At 38.9% G+C, this 13609-nt stretch overlaps 1 protein-coding gene across 1 annotated transcript; it reads right to left on the bottom strand.

Moving 5' to 3' along the window:
• Window positions 1-465: 465 nt before the first annotated feature.
• OR2A5 (olfactory receptor family 2 subfamily A member 5) lies at window positions 466-11530 on the bottom strand. The gene has a single exon (XM_054655259.2). The coding sequence runs from the start codon at window positions 8913-8915 to the stop codon at window positions 7980-7982; it is 936 nt and encodes a 311-aa protein (XP_054511234.1). The 5' UTR covers window positions 8916-11530; the 3' UTR covers window positions 466-7979.
• Between the last annotated feature and the right edge of the window lie 2079 nt (window positions 11531-13609).

The following is a 13609-nucleotide window of genomic DNA, read 5'->3' as shown; positions in this document are numbered from 1 at the left end:
TGTACCTTCATTGTATCTAGGAAGTATTAATAACTAACTTGCTTTTGATTTTTATAGGCTCATAGGCAGAAGAGACTTGCCTTGTCTTAGATGAGACTTTGGACTTGGACTTTTGGGTTAGTGCTAGAATAAGCTAAGATTTTGGGGGACTATTGGAAAGGCCCAACTGGTTTTGAAATGTGAGGACATGAGATTTGGAAGGAGCCAAGGGTGAAATGATATGGTTTGGCTGTGTCCCCACCCATGTCTCATCATGAATTGTAGTTCCCATAATCCCCTCTGTCGTGGGAGGGACCTGGTGGGAGGTAATTGAATCATGGGGGTGGTTACCCCCATGCTGCTGTTCTCATAATAGTGAGTGAATTCTTATGAGATCTGATTTTTATTTATTTTATTCTATTTTTTTATTTTTGAGACAGTCTCTCTCTCTCTGTCACCCAGGCTGGAGTGCAGTGGTGCAATCTCGGCTCACTGCAACCTCCGCCTCCTGGGTTCAAGTGATTCTTCTGCCTCAGCCTCCCAAGTAGCTGGGACTACAAGCATGTGCCACCATGCCCGGTAATTTTTGTATTTTAGAAGAGATGGGGTTTCACCATATTGGCCAGGCTTGTCTTGAACTCCTGACCTCGTGATCCACCCACCTCGGCCTCCCAAAGTGCTGGGATTACAGGTGTGAGCCACCATGCCCGGCTGATCTGATGGTTTTTTAAAAGGCTTTCCCTGCTTTGCTTGGCAGTTCTTCCGGCCACCGTGTGAAGAAGGATGTGTTTGCTTCCACTTCTGCCATGATTGTAAGTTTCCTGAGGCCTCCTCAGCATGCTGAACTGTGAGTCAACTAAACCCTGTTTTAAAAATAAATTTCCCAGTCTCAGGTATGTCTTTATTAGCAGCATGAGAACAGACTAATACAACATGTGTCCATCAATAAATGAAAGTATAAAAAAAGTATTATACATATATAATGGAATACTATTCAGCCATTAAAAAACTATGAAATTATGTATTTTACAACAAGATGGATGAAACTAGAGGTCATTATCTTAAGTGAAACAAGCCAGGCACAGAAAGACAAATATTGCATGTTCTCACTCATAAATGGGTGAAGATTATGGGAGTCAGGCAGCAGGTCGGGATAGCCGCTGAGCTGACCAGTGACTCATGTGGCTGTAATCACTAGGACAACAGCCTTGTATCTGGCTGAAAGGCTGGTGAAGCCACTGAGGAGTGGATGACAGACGTATTGGCTGCTACAACTGCAGCAGAGGTGGGGGGCTCAAAGATGGCAAATGTGATCTACTTTTGAATTTTTAACAAACACTAAATTATAAATTTTTCTAATGCAATCTACAATTATTCAGCATTTTCACCTTTCTAGTCAAGTCAAGAGCTTTACCATGATTTAATTATTCATTGGTATTATTTACATCAACCTGTTACGGCTGCTAAGAGCTTTTATTATTTCATATAAAAGCTATTTTGTTTACATTCAACAATTATATTTACTATTATTCTTTATCAACTCGTATGCTTCGCATGTACCCTATATACTTTTATTCTGTTTTCATCTTTTTTTCTATCCAATATATTTATTAATAATTCTGTTGAAGACCTAAGGGAGGTAATTTTCCTTAGACTTTGTTTGAAAACATTTTCATTTTTCTCTTTTTCTTGAATTATAGTTTAACTGTGTGTGAAATTGTAGAATAACAGTTTTCCTAATCCTTTTGAATATTCTCTTTTGGCATCTGTTTTGCTGAGGGGAAGTCCACTATTATTTGTTATTCTTTTGTAGATATTCTTTTATTCTCTGAAGGTTTTATTATTTTCTTTTCCTCCTTAATGTTCTGTGCTTTCATTATGATATGTCTAGATATGAATTTATTTTTATTCATGTGGCTTGATACTCAGAGTATCTTTTGTTCTGAGAATTCATGTGTTTAGCCATCAGGAAAAAAATTTCAGCAATAATGTCCTACCCCATTTTCATCATTATTTTTATATCCTTATAAGATAAATAGATATTATATCTGAGTCTAGATTCTATGTGCTTTTTATTCCATTTTCTTAAAAAATAGTCTCTGTTGCATTTTGGGAAAACGATGCATTCCATATTCTATTTCACATTTTTTCCCCTAATGTACTCCATCTAGAATTTATCCTGTTAGTTGAATTTTTTTCATATTTAAGAAGAGTTGGCCGGGCGTGGTGGCTTACGCCTGTAATCCCAGCACTTTGGGAGGCTGAGGTGGGTGGATCACGAGGTCAGCAGATCGAGACCATCCTGGCTAACACAGTGAAACCCCGTCTCTACTAAAAATGCAAAAAATTAGCCGGGCATGGTGGCAGTCGCCTGTGGTCCCAGCTATTCGGGAGGCTGAGGCAGGAGAATGGCATGAAACCAGGAGGCGGAGCTTGCAGTGAACCGAGATTGTGCCACTGCACTCCAGCCTGGGCGACAGAGCAAGACTCCGTCTCAAAAAAAAAAAAAAAAAAAAAAAAAACAAGAGTTAGTCCTTATTTCAGGGAATGCGTGTTTTATTTCTAAGCTCTGTAGTTGTTATCTTTTGGGATCCATCTGTTATTTTCTAATTATTTTCCGTCTTAATCCCTGGCCATCTAAAATAGTTGGCATATCTTTAAGAAATCTTTTATGCATTTAAACATAAACATAAATATTTATCAATTGTTCATTCCTGAACATGCACAAGGGACATCATCAGAAGTGAATTTATTTTCCAGTTGTTGATATTTTGGGCTGCTTCTCTTGGCAGCTTCTGAAAATAGATTTAAAAACCCAGTTCTCTCTCCATTTCTCTCTCTCTGTCTCTCTCCCTCCCTCTTCTCTCATCTAGAAGCTCAGGGGTTGTCTCGGCCCAGCTCTTTGGGCTTCCTGTCCAGACCTGGATCTTACATAAATGGTTTAGAATTATGTACCTATAGTGAGACTGAGTATATTGGGAATCCCAGCACCCAGAGTGGGTGTCTGGATTCCACATTTGGTTGCAGCGCAGGGCCTGGGTTCTCACAAGTCTTCAACTGGCTACATAGGGAAGCAGTACAGCACAGTACATTTTTTGGTCTTCATTAGTAAGCAAAGGAAGTCAGTCCCTCCCACCCTCCTCCATACCTTATTTTCAAGGAAGGTGCTAAGCCTCAGTTCCCCATTATTGCATGAAGAACTTTAATATATTTAGTTCCTAAGAGCAAAGCTATCTCCACTCAGGCCAGCTTACAAACAGTCGGCTAACCCGTGGCTTCTGCATCACTCACACATCTGATTTTATGTTTTGTTTCTGATCCACAGAGATGTTTATCTTGCCTTGGGGGCTAATTTTGTCTTTTTCATTTCCTCTCCTTGTGGTTTAATCTGTCACTGCTCTGTGGGGTTTTTTGTTTGTTTGTTTGTTTGTTTTTTCAAAGATGGGGTCCCACTCTGTTGCCCAGGCTGGAATGCAGTAGCATGGTCATAGCTCACTGCAGCCTCAAACTACGGGGCTCAAGCGATCCTCCCACCTCAATCTCTTCAGTTTTGGGGATTACATGTGCAAGTCCCTGTGCCTGTGTTTAAGGCAAAAGTCATTGAGCTACTATCACTGAATATCAGGCTAATATTTTAAAATGTGAAACCATGTATATCTAGAAATAAAGTTGTGATGGCATTGTGGGAATAAAAGTATGAGAACCACAAGTATGAAGCTTATACAACAATTTTTTCCTACTTGAATATTTTCTTTTGATGACTCTGCTGAATCCTCGGAAGAACAAGACAGGATTTTGACACAGAAAAAAGATTATCTTAGAATTACCATTTAAAAATCTTTAAATGACTGTAAGTTAGTTTAAAATCAGGTTAAACTCCACCCCTCATTAAAAAAATGAAAAAGTTTATTATGAAATCTTAAATTTTCAAGATTGAAGAGACATTGGAAAGACTCTATTGCAAATGCCTGTTCAACGTATTTATATTTTACTCAACCTTTATGTTTCTGTTTATAGTAAGGCTGCACACTAATTCACAAGACCTCATTGTTGCATAACTTATAATGTTCAAAAATATTTTCTCATATTGATGTTAATTCCACTTTTATGTAAACCTACTTTTTGATTCTAGGGTATTTTTCCCCACTTTGTGGAAGGCAATAAACAACTATGTTTGCCTCCTGCAAGATTCTCGATGGGACATATGAAGACAATTATCCTGTTTGCTTTATTCCTCCTTTTTTCCAGGCTATGGAAACACAGTCATTTCAAAAATTATTTATGGCTATGCACTCATTTATTTGCTCATCTATATATTTCTTTCCTAATATGATTAGTATCCAGGGCAATAGTAAGGCCAGGGAGACCAATATAAGGAGTTGGCTACTATGAGTGCCAAAATTTCAGCCAACTAACAAGGTGTCACCAGGGTGAGTTTCTATCTCTACATACAGAGACTGAGATTTCCTAGAGGAGCTATTCTAGATACACAGTTGATGGGAATTCTTAGTGTGTGGGTAGGAGAATGAACGTAACAAAGCTATGGACTAATTATTTTTGTATATACTTCCTATCTGGATGCTATCTCAAGAATCCTTTTTGAATTGAAGCTATGTAGAGAATGTAAAATTTTATGTAGGATTCTTCTTACAGTTTTGTCTACTAGCAGGAACAATGAACACCATTTCATACCCAACCTCCTGTGTACTAACCTTCAACCTCCTTTGGTGGAGACCTTCCCCAATATCACCAACCAAATAAAAACAAAGACAGGCACAGAAAGTTGCAAACACAAAGAGCTGAGATTTTTTGAGAAACTTCCATTGTTCAGTAAGTATCATAATAATTTATGAATCATTAAAATAAAATTGGATTTTGTAGTTTTATAGTTGTTTAGTCATGAATTTTACCAGCTCTTAGTCTTACTATGTAATCATTTTTCATTTTCATTGTCCTTATATCCTTCTCACAAAAATACATCACTTCAAATCAGAGTCACATAAAGTCTTTCATTTAGCATTCATAAAAGTTATATAAGGCACCTAGCTGAAACCTTGTTAGCCACATCTGACCTAAAATAAAACTCAGGATTGAGGAGGCTATATTATTCCTAGAAGGAGACCTATTTAGCAAGTTGTAGCACAATTGAGATGTGAATCTAACATAGCAAGCATCTCAGCTTGCACCTGTGCTGGGTTCCCCCTTTCTCAGTCCTAGCAGCCTAGAGCACTGGTAAGGTAGGTCCACCACGGATCTGTACACAGGAGAGATGGGGACACTTCCTGGAAAAGCATTAATCACATCATAAAGGTAAAGAACACAGGTGGGTACACCTAATGATAGAAAGAAGACCAGAATCATAGGTAAGATGAACACTGAGAACAGCAGGGTTTCTCTTGTTCAGATTGTCCCTTTGGGGCAATGCCTTATGAGGCCATGTGATTTTGCAGACAGGCATTAGGAGGGAGTTACTATTGGAAAATGATGCTGCTGCTAATGTGAGTGTTTCTACTCTTCCCAAAGCTGGTAATGAATCCTCCAAAGATGGGTTGGCTACAGGATGTATTCTTTCTGGTGTTAAGACTTTGGCTATAATACTGTAAACTCTGTTTTGTTCCAGACTCTGCCCCATCATGTGGATGTTGAGTCTAACCCCTGTTGAGCTAAAATTTGTAATGTTTTGGGCAGAAAGCTGCTAAGAAGCAGCTTGGGTTTGCAAACAGTATGATCCATAACACTCTGTTCTATTACTGGTTGCATAGTATAGGATAAGTTATTAAATCATTCTGAACTTTGTTTACTTATCTATTAAATGGGGAAAATAATAGCGACAGTATTGTGATGTTTATGCAAGATAAACGGGGTAACATTTGTGAAGCAGTCAGTAGAACTTGCAGCCTAAAACAATGCAATTGTTTCTTTCACTTTCCCCCAGACCTTTAAAAACTGATTAATGTTGAAAATATGTATATATAAAGCGGTCATAACACCAACATTTAATTAGTTTGTTAAAATTCTACAACTCAAATATGGAAACAATTAATAGAAATTTTTCATATACTCAGGTATTTTCTGTAATGTATTAAATATATATATATATGTATAAAATTAGAGCCACTATTAAGACCTGCTAGAGAACATTTCTTTATAATTTATCTATATTTGTCACTTTCTGTAGAAATGTGGTCTTTTTGGTCTATTCTTTCCCAATCACTTAGAACTGACATAGGATGAATTCTACCCCCTGATTTTTCTACTGTACCCTAGGTAAAAAAATTCTGAATCCAAATCTATTGCTTATGTTTTATATGAGATGAACTATTCTATATGTTTCCTCTTTCCCTTTTCTTTTAAAGGTTTTAAGCAGAACATGAAGTATACATATTTTAGGGAATGTAATAATTTTTTTCAGATATAGTTAGAAAGTCCTTTCTATATGAAAATAGTGCCTGTTTTCTCTTTCTAGCTTCAGAGTAGTGCACACAATAATTCCATAGTGGTTGATAGTTAAATTTAGATCCAGTATTTTTTTTTAATTCAAATTGCTCTCTTTGGGAAGGGCAGAGCAAGGTTTGTGAATTTCTGCAGGCCAAAAAATGTCCTCACAGTATGGAGATATGAAAACAAAGGCCATCACCAGAGGCAGAAGGTTTAACCGAGATGAATGGATGAGCAGAATAGTCAGCAACTAGGCTTTTTGAGAACTGAAAAGAAAACAGTGCATTTGGAGAGGGGGTGGGAGGAAAGAGTTCCCCCTTTGCTTCTTTCTTTCATGGAAGAAGAAATATATGAAGTGATAAGAATATATTTTAAAATTGTAAAAATAGAAAATGTACAGGCAGCAGATAATGTAATAACATCATGGGTCATACAGTTGAATTCACACAATACTACAAGGGTTGAGAGAAAAAAGAGAGAATTCCAAAAGGTACCATACTCAATGTGTTAAAGAAATCATATTATCATATTATGCTGATCATTTAGGACTCAAACTTGTGTTAAAATAAAACAAATTACCTGTCCATGTCATTCTGACCACTTGGGTCCAGGAAAAGTGATTTATGTCACCTGGAGTAGCTTCTCTTTGGAATTTTGTTGAGGTTCCTGAAAGTCTTTATCAAGACTTGACATGTTCTTGGTTCTAAGCGGTGGTCTATGATGTTACATCAAGCTGTCAGTTTCCCTTGATGCTTTCTTCCTTTGCAGTATTTTCTTACTCCTACAATGTTTTATGTAATCACCATAATGATAAATTGTCACCTACACCCGGCTTTGCGATCTGAATTATGAAAAAGGTAACTATCCCTAATAACATTCTCTCATATTTATTTTAAATGCAAAATCTTTCCAAACTCTTTCTAATTAAATGGTGCAGAATTAAGTGAAATGAAACAAAGATCCTGATATTTCTCTGCCTTTTATATAAAAAAATCTATACAATTAAACTTTGCTTTTTACAGAATTAGATTTGTTAGGGTGATTTAGATGAACTTCCAGTACTAATATCATCATCCTTAGGCTTTAGGTTCCAAACCAGGCATTTTCTCTACTCTTAGTTGTTGTTACATTCCCAGTAGAGGGCTGCTTAACCAAGGTCAGTATTTATTCTGTGTGGTTACAAGTACTCTCTTATAGTAGCATATGGTATGGGATTACCAGCATATACTTATAGCAAAAAGAGATGGAAATAATAGAGGAATTTAAGAGGAAACTTGAGAGAACTAAGCCTCAAAAGAACAGAAAGCAGATCCTGGGTAGGGGTGGGACCTGGGAGTAGGAGTTCATGGCACTTTGCACCTCTGCTGCACCACATGGCTCAGCGCCTTTCTGCATGTGCTTTGTGATCTGCATGGTACTCCACGTTTAGGGATAGAATCCAATCAATATACATTCTTGATATCAGAAATCTAAGAGATGAGACTGTAAGGCATTTACACCACTGTTCCTACAAATCTCATTGGGAGCAAATCTTCAACCCTCTAGACTTTCCCTGGCATCCCTCACTTTGATCTCTGTTTCCACAACACTCTTTTCAGGGCACCCTTGACCTCTGCGTTCCTCAGGCTGTAGATCAAGGGGTTCAGCATCGGGTTGAAAAGACTGTAAAACAGGGAAAGGACCTTCTGCTGCTCCTCAGGGTGGCGGGACTTGGGGGCCATGTACATGACAATGGCGCTGCCAAAGAAGAGTCCCACCACGCAAAGGTGGGAGGAGCAGGTGGAGAAGGCCTTTCTGCGGCCCTCCCCAGACTGGATCCTCAGGATGGCCGCCAGGATGCGCGAGTAGGAGACCAGCACCAAGCAGAGCGGCCCCACCAGGATGAACACTGAAGCAGCAAAGATGACCACCTGGTTGAGCCAGGTGTCAGCACAGGCCAACTTGAGGACAGACAGGATTTCACAGAAGAAGTGGTTGATTTCATGGGGCCCACAGAAGGGCAGCCTCAGGATGAGAACCACATGGACCAGGGCCAGAAGGGAACCACATGCCCAAGAAGTGACAGCCAGGACTGTGCACACTCCCCATCTCATGATGACAGAATATTGCAGAGGGTGGCAGATAGCCATGTACCGGTCATAGGACATCATTACCAAGATGAGACACTCAGTGTGAGCAAAAGCCATGTATAAAAAGGTCTGCATTGTGCATGGGACAAAGGAGATTGTTTTTCTCTTGTTCAAGCCAAGGTTTGTCAGCATCTTGGGGACATTGTTGGAAGCATACGAAATATCAATGATGGCCAGGTGTGAGAGAAAGAAGTACATGGGGGTGTGCAGTCTGGAGTCCAGCCAGATGAGCCCCAGGATGGCCCCATTTCCCAGCAGGGTGAAGACGTATAACAGGGAGAAAAGCCTGGAGAGGAGCATCTGAATCCTTAGGCTGAGCGGAAATCCCAGGAGAATGAATTCTGTGACCCATGTCTGATTTTCTGTCATGCCCTTGTGACAGTACCTGCGTTGGACTCTGCTGTGGCAATGAGCTATGTGCTGAGGAGCAAATGCAGATCCGGATTAGTCAGTTAACAGAAGGAGGGGGTTTATGGTGCACACAGGGTGCTGACTCAGTCAGCAAGCTTTTTCGGAGCCATTATGCCAAATCCTTTAATCCAGAGTAAAGCAGAAAATAAATTTGTTTCAGAGAACTAGTGTAAATGCAGACAGGGTGATGTATACTATATCCAGTCCCACAGAATTTTACTTAACTTGGATTGCAAGACCCACATTTTTGCTATCAGAAGGGCAGCCACAGAGTAAGTTGTTTTTCAGAATGGCTAGCCATTTTATTTTAGAGTAAGGATCACAGCCATGTTCTTATGTGTTTTACTTTCTAATTTATTTAGTTTGCATATTTTCCCCCACTTTCTCTTTCATATTTGGTTTTCAATTATTTTGTAATTTGTGCAGAGTGCATTGCACATGCAGGTGCTCCAGTAAATGATTAGAGAAAATACGTAAAAGCATGAATTAGGAAATGAGGTTTACAAATGCAATTTCAAAGAGGTTTCCTTCCCTGTGTTTACTAGTTTTAGGGAAAATAAAGCTTGCATTAAATGTTTTACTTCCTGAAGCAACTCAGGAAAATCTGGCTGTTTCCCTTTGCATGCAAGCCAAGAAAGTGTGCCATCACTAATCCAGCAAGCATTCACTGAAGTCATTTCTGATATATGGCCAGGGCAAGTGGTTATCTATGTGAAGAGTTAACAGGATAATATTCCGATTCCTGCCTTCACCCCACCCCTTTGCAGGGCTGCTTCCCTGGTTCTTAGCAGGTGCTGTTGCTGGCACAATGCCCACTACACTTGTTGGATGAATGGATGGATGGATGGATGGATGGATGGATGGATGGATGGATGAATGAAAGGCATTACATTAGGAATAACATTCAAAGAGCATATCCTAGATTTCAATCAAGTCTTCAGACTCTTCTTAAATTTTCTCTGCTTGTCATTCCCCCAACCACATAGCCACAGGGGCTATAGAAAGGGAAAACTAGGATGTTTCATAGAAGTACACAAATGTTAAATGATCAATGCGTCATTCTCAATGTGCAGCTTATGACTCCACCTCTGCAAATGCTAACTCCACCTTTAGCCCAGGAAACTGTCTGCCAATAAATTATCTCTGTATCTCCCATTCAATGTACTGATTTCTGGAGCCCTGCCTTCATCCAGACCCTAGCTTCTCTAAACTACCAGACTTTGTGAAAGACCCTTTACTCACTGTAGTATCAGGCCTGGTCTTGTCTCAGAAATATAATTCTATTTAGAGAAATTGTGCAGAGATCACAGGAGCTTTTGAAGGCCAGAGCTGAGGATCTTGCTCCCACCAGCAGCCTCTGAGAGAAGGAATTTCCAGATGCAGGAGTTGTCTCTCTTTTCTTAGCATAGGCTGATGCAGACTGCAGCCTTCTCTCTGGGAACACCAGCAGTATAGGTTTTATGGTGGGGTTATCTCCACTCAAGCCTTCACGGGTTGTCCCTGAGGACAAGGTAGAGTCCCTAAGGGAAACAGGATACACAGCAGTCAGACTCTGTGTCTACCAGAACAAACAAAAGTAGTTTATCCTCCTGTCTCCATTTCTCTGGGCCCTGGGGATGGGCATTCAGAAAAAAAAAGCTGGCAGGTGATGGCTTAATAACCAGCTGGATCTCTACACATAAAACTCTTGTAGTAACAAGAGCATGCATTCTCCAGGGGCCACATTGCAAATTACACCCTGTAAGTATTTGGATTGTGATAAGTTCGTGGATCTCAGTCTTGCCCTGGATGGATTAAATGGAGCTTGGAGGAGGCAGAGCATCATGCTTCTGTCATAAATGCTTGAAAATCTTCTCCTTCTTAGTTAATTCTAACTTGGTATTGATAGATTAGAAAAAAAATACTTCTATCAACCCTCCCACACTGTGGTAAGAAAGATTGAGGCCTTTCCACATAGTACCTGAGATTTGATATAGGGCGTAGGAAATAAGAGAAGACAGAAGCCAGAGTAAGGCTGGCCTTGAAGAGGTGTCATGGTAGAAGCCCTGGTGTTTCAAGGGCAGCAAATGTGTAACTCACACCTTCACCTTTACTATGATATACTCCTAAAGTTCAACAAAACTTTTGATATAATGATGCCTCAGGTGTAAGGGCTGTGTTTATATTCACATAATAAAGCATAGACAGAGGATGCCTTGAAAATGTTTCTGATTATCCCCTTTATGTGTACGTCCCTTATGTGTATATGTATTATGTATATATCTATGTGTGTGTGTCTGTGTGTGTGTGTGTTTGCTGGCTGGGCAATATTTTAGAGAGAAACATCCAAATCTCGTTTGTCAGAACACACTGGGTTCTTTACTCCAGAGAGATGTAGGTTGTTAATGTGTGAGCTAACAGGGGAGACTCGGAAATATGCCTATGATTTTGGCTCACAGACTATAAAGGTTTCAAAGCAGGTGTATTTCTATGGACAGAATAAAGAAGCTCAATGAATATTTGTCCCGAAATCTCTGGAAGAATAACAAGAAAAGTTTTGTAACTATGGACAGTGGTTAGAAAAAATAGCTGAAGCACTTAACAAAAATAAAATAAGCTTACTAACTACCTAAAACTGGAGGACTAAATAAAATATTGCCAGGATGCTTTTCAATTATTCATATATTATCTACATATAGATATTTTATATCCACAATTATCCATGTGTAGATAATGAATAATTAATCATTCATTTATTAATTCGCTCGTTCAATTTACATTTATTGAGCATCTGCTCTGTGTGGGATCATCCTAGACACTGGAAAAGCAAACACTAGTGAGATACTGTCTCCATCTTCCAAGAGTTTACGGTCTGCCTACAAGTGAGCCATGCAAATAAGCGGTGTAGGACCTGGGATACACGTGTGCACAGTATACTGCAGGCAGCAAGGAAAGGTGGGGTAGATCCTTCTGAAAGTGGATAGGGAAAGGCTTTGCTGTGGATGGAAAGTTTAGACACTCTTCAGGAAGACATGCCAGGCTGGACCTCACCTATTCAATTATGCCTGAAGTGACATCTGAGTCTGGAGATTTAGAAGATTATAAGTTATTTTCCCATTGGTACCGGAGGAATTAGGTCCAATCTAGGAAGGCTTTGACTTTCCATGGAGGAGTTAAGAGATTTCAGTGAAAATTGTAAAACTGTGTAAAAATAATAAAGAAGTAACCACAAGAAAAAAAGACACACCAGGATGCACCTTAAGGTATAAGGAGGGCACAGCAATAAAACCAATAATAATACTGGGAAAGAGGTTCAAAAATGAGCTTCTATTGGACTTCATTGGAAATAAAGAGTAGAACGATTTGACTAAGATATGTTATTACAAAGATTAATGTTTGGTTAATGTGAAGGATTGTTTAAAAGAATGAGATTGGATACTGTGAGCCCAAGCTATCTGTAGAGTCTGCATTTTCAAGTGACAGTGAGTACCTGAATTGAGATGGTATCCATGGGGACAGGCTGCAGGGAATGGGTATGGAACATGTGAAGGAAATGTAATTATCAGCATTCAGTGACTTGGTGTGTGGTGAGGAAGCCAAGCAGAGCTGGGGTACTCCCCAGGTTTCTGGTTTGTGTGCTCCCCAGGCTTCTGTTTTGTGTGGCTGTATATAAAGTGTTTTCACTCAATTATATGAGGAATAACTAAGGAAGATATTATTTAAAAGCAAAAGTTAAAAAAATATAATTTTGAACATGATGGATATTTAGGTGGACAAACAATAAAGAATTAACTAAATAGTTTTGGAGTGTATTAGAGACATCCGGGTCAAAGTACAGATTTAACAGATAGTTAAAGTCATGATAATGGATAAGAGTATTCAAGGAGAGCAAAGCAGTTTTAGCGAGGAAAAAAAAAGAAGGTCAAGAACAGTATCTTCAGAATAACCAATATTTTAAAGATGGACAGAGAAAGATAAATCTCCAAAAGAGAACAAGAAGAAAGATCAGAGAGATAGGTGGGAAACTAAAAAAATAAAAATAAAGAAAATCAACAAGCTATGCTCTATGTTATCCCAGGAGGCAAACTAAGGTACTCATTTTAATCATATCAATAATGCTAACTCTATTTTTTAGAAACAAGAATATTTTTCTGTAAAAAGCTACATTTAAGTTAATACTTATAGTAAACATAAAATAAAATCAAAGTTACTAACAGAAAGCCGTTGCTATCCTTCAAGAAAAATATAGCAGCTTTTTAGCATAATTTCCCAATTTCATTGACCCTTACAAGGGGTACAAGGCTGTTAATCAGAAATACAATACAAATCTGCAGCAACTTCCTTGTGAAAATTAAAAGTAATTGTTATTCTATAAATGAAATGAGGGCTCAACTGAAAGAATGTCATTCCAAGGGCAGAGATGGCAGATGACCAAAGATTTCCAAAGTGAGGCTCATCGATAATTCAGAGGCAGAAATCCACTGTGTTCAAAAGAGCTTTTAACAGTACCTTGGGAGCACATCTTATACTCTGGCAACCCATAAACATTATTCTTAATTCCACAACACACTCAGAAAGGCTGATGATTGGGAGACTAATGGAATTTCACACCTTTTTGCTTCTTCTCCAATTATAGGACAAAAGTCAACACAATCTCATATTTCCTGGGACCA

Source organism: Pan troglodytes, chromosome 6, assembly GCF_028858775.2.
Source record: "Pan troglodytes isolate AG18354 chromosome 6, NHGRI_mPanTro3-v2.0_pri, whole genome shotgun sequence".
In the NCBI taxonomy this organism is placed as follows: Eukaryota; Metazoa; Chordata; class Mammalia; order Primates; family Hominidae; genus Pan; species Pan troglodytes.
Note: the sequence above shows the minus strand (reverse complement) of the source record. Positions and strands in the feature narration are given on the sequence as shown.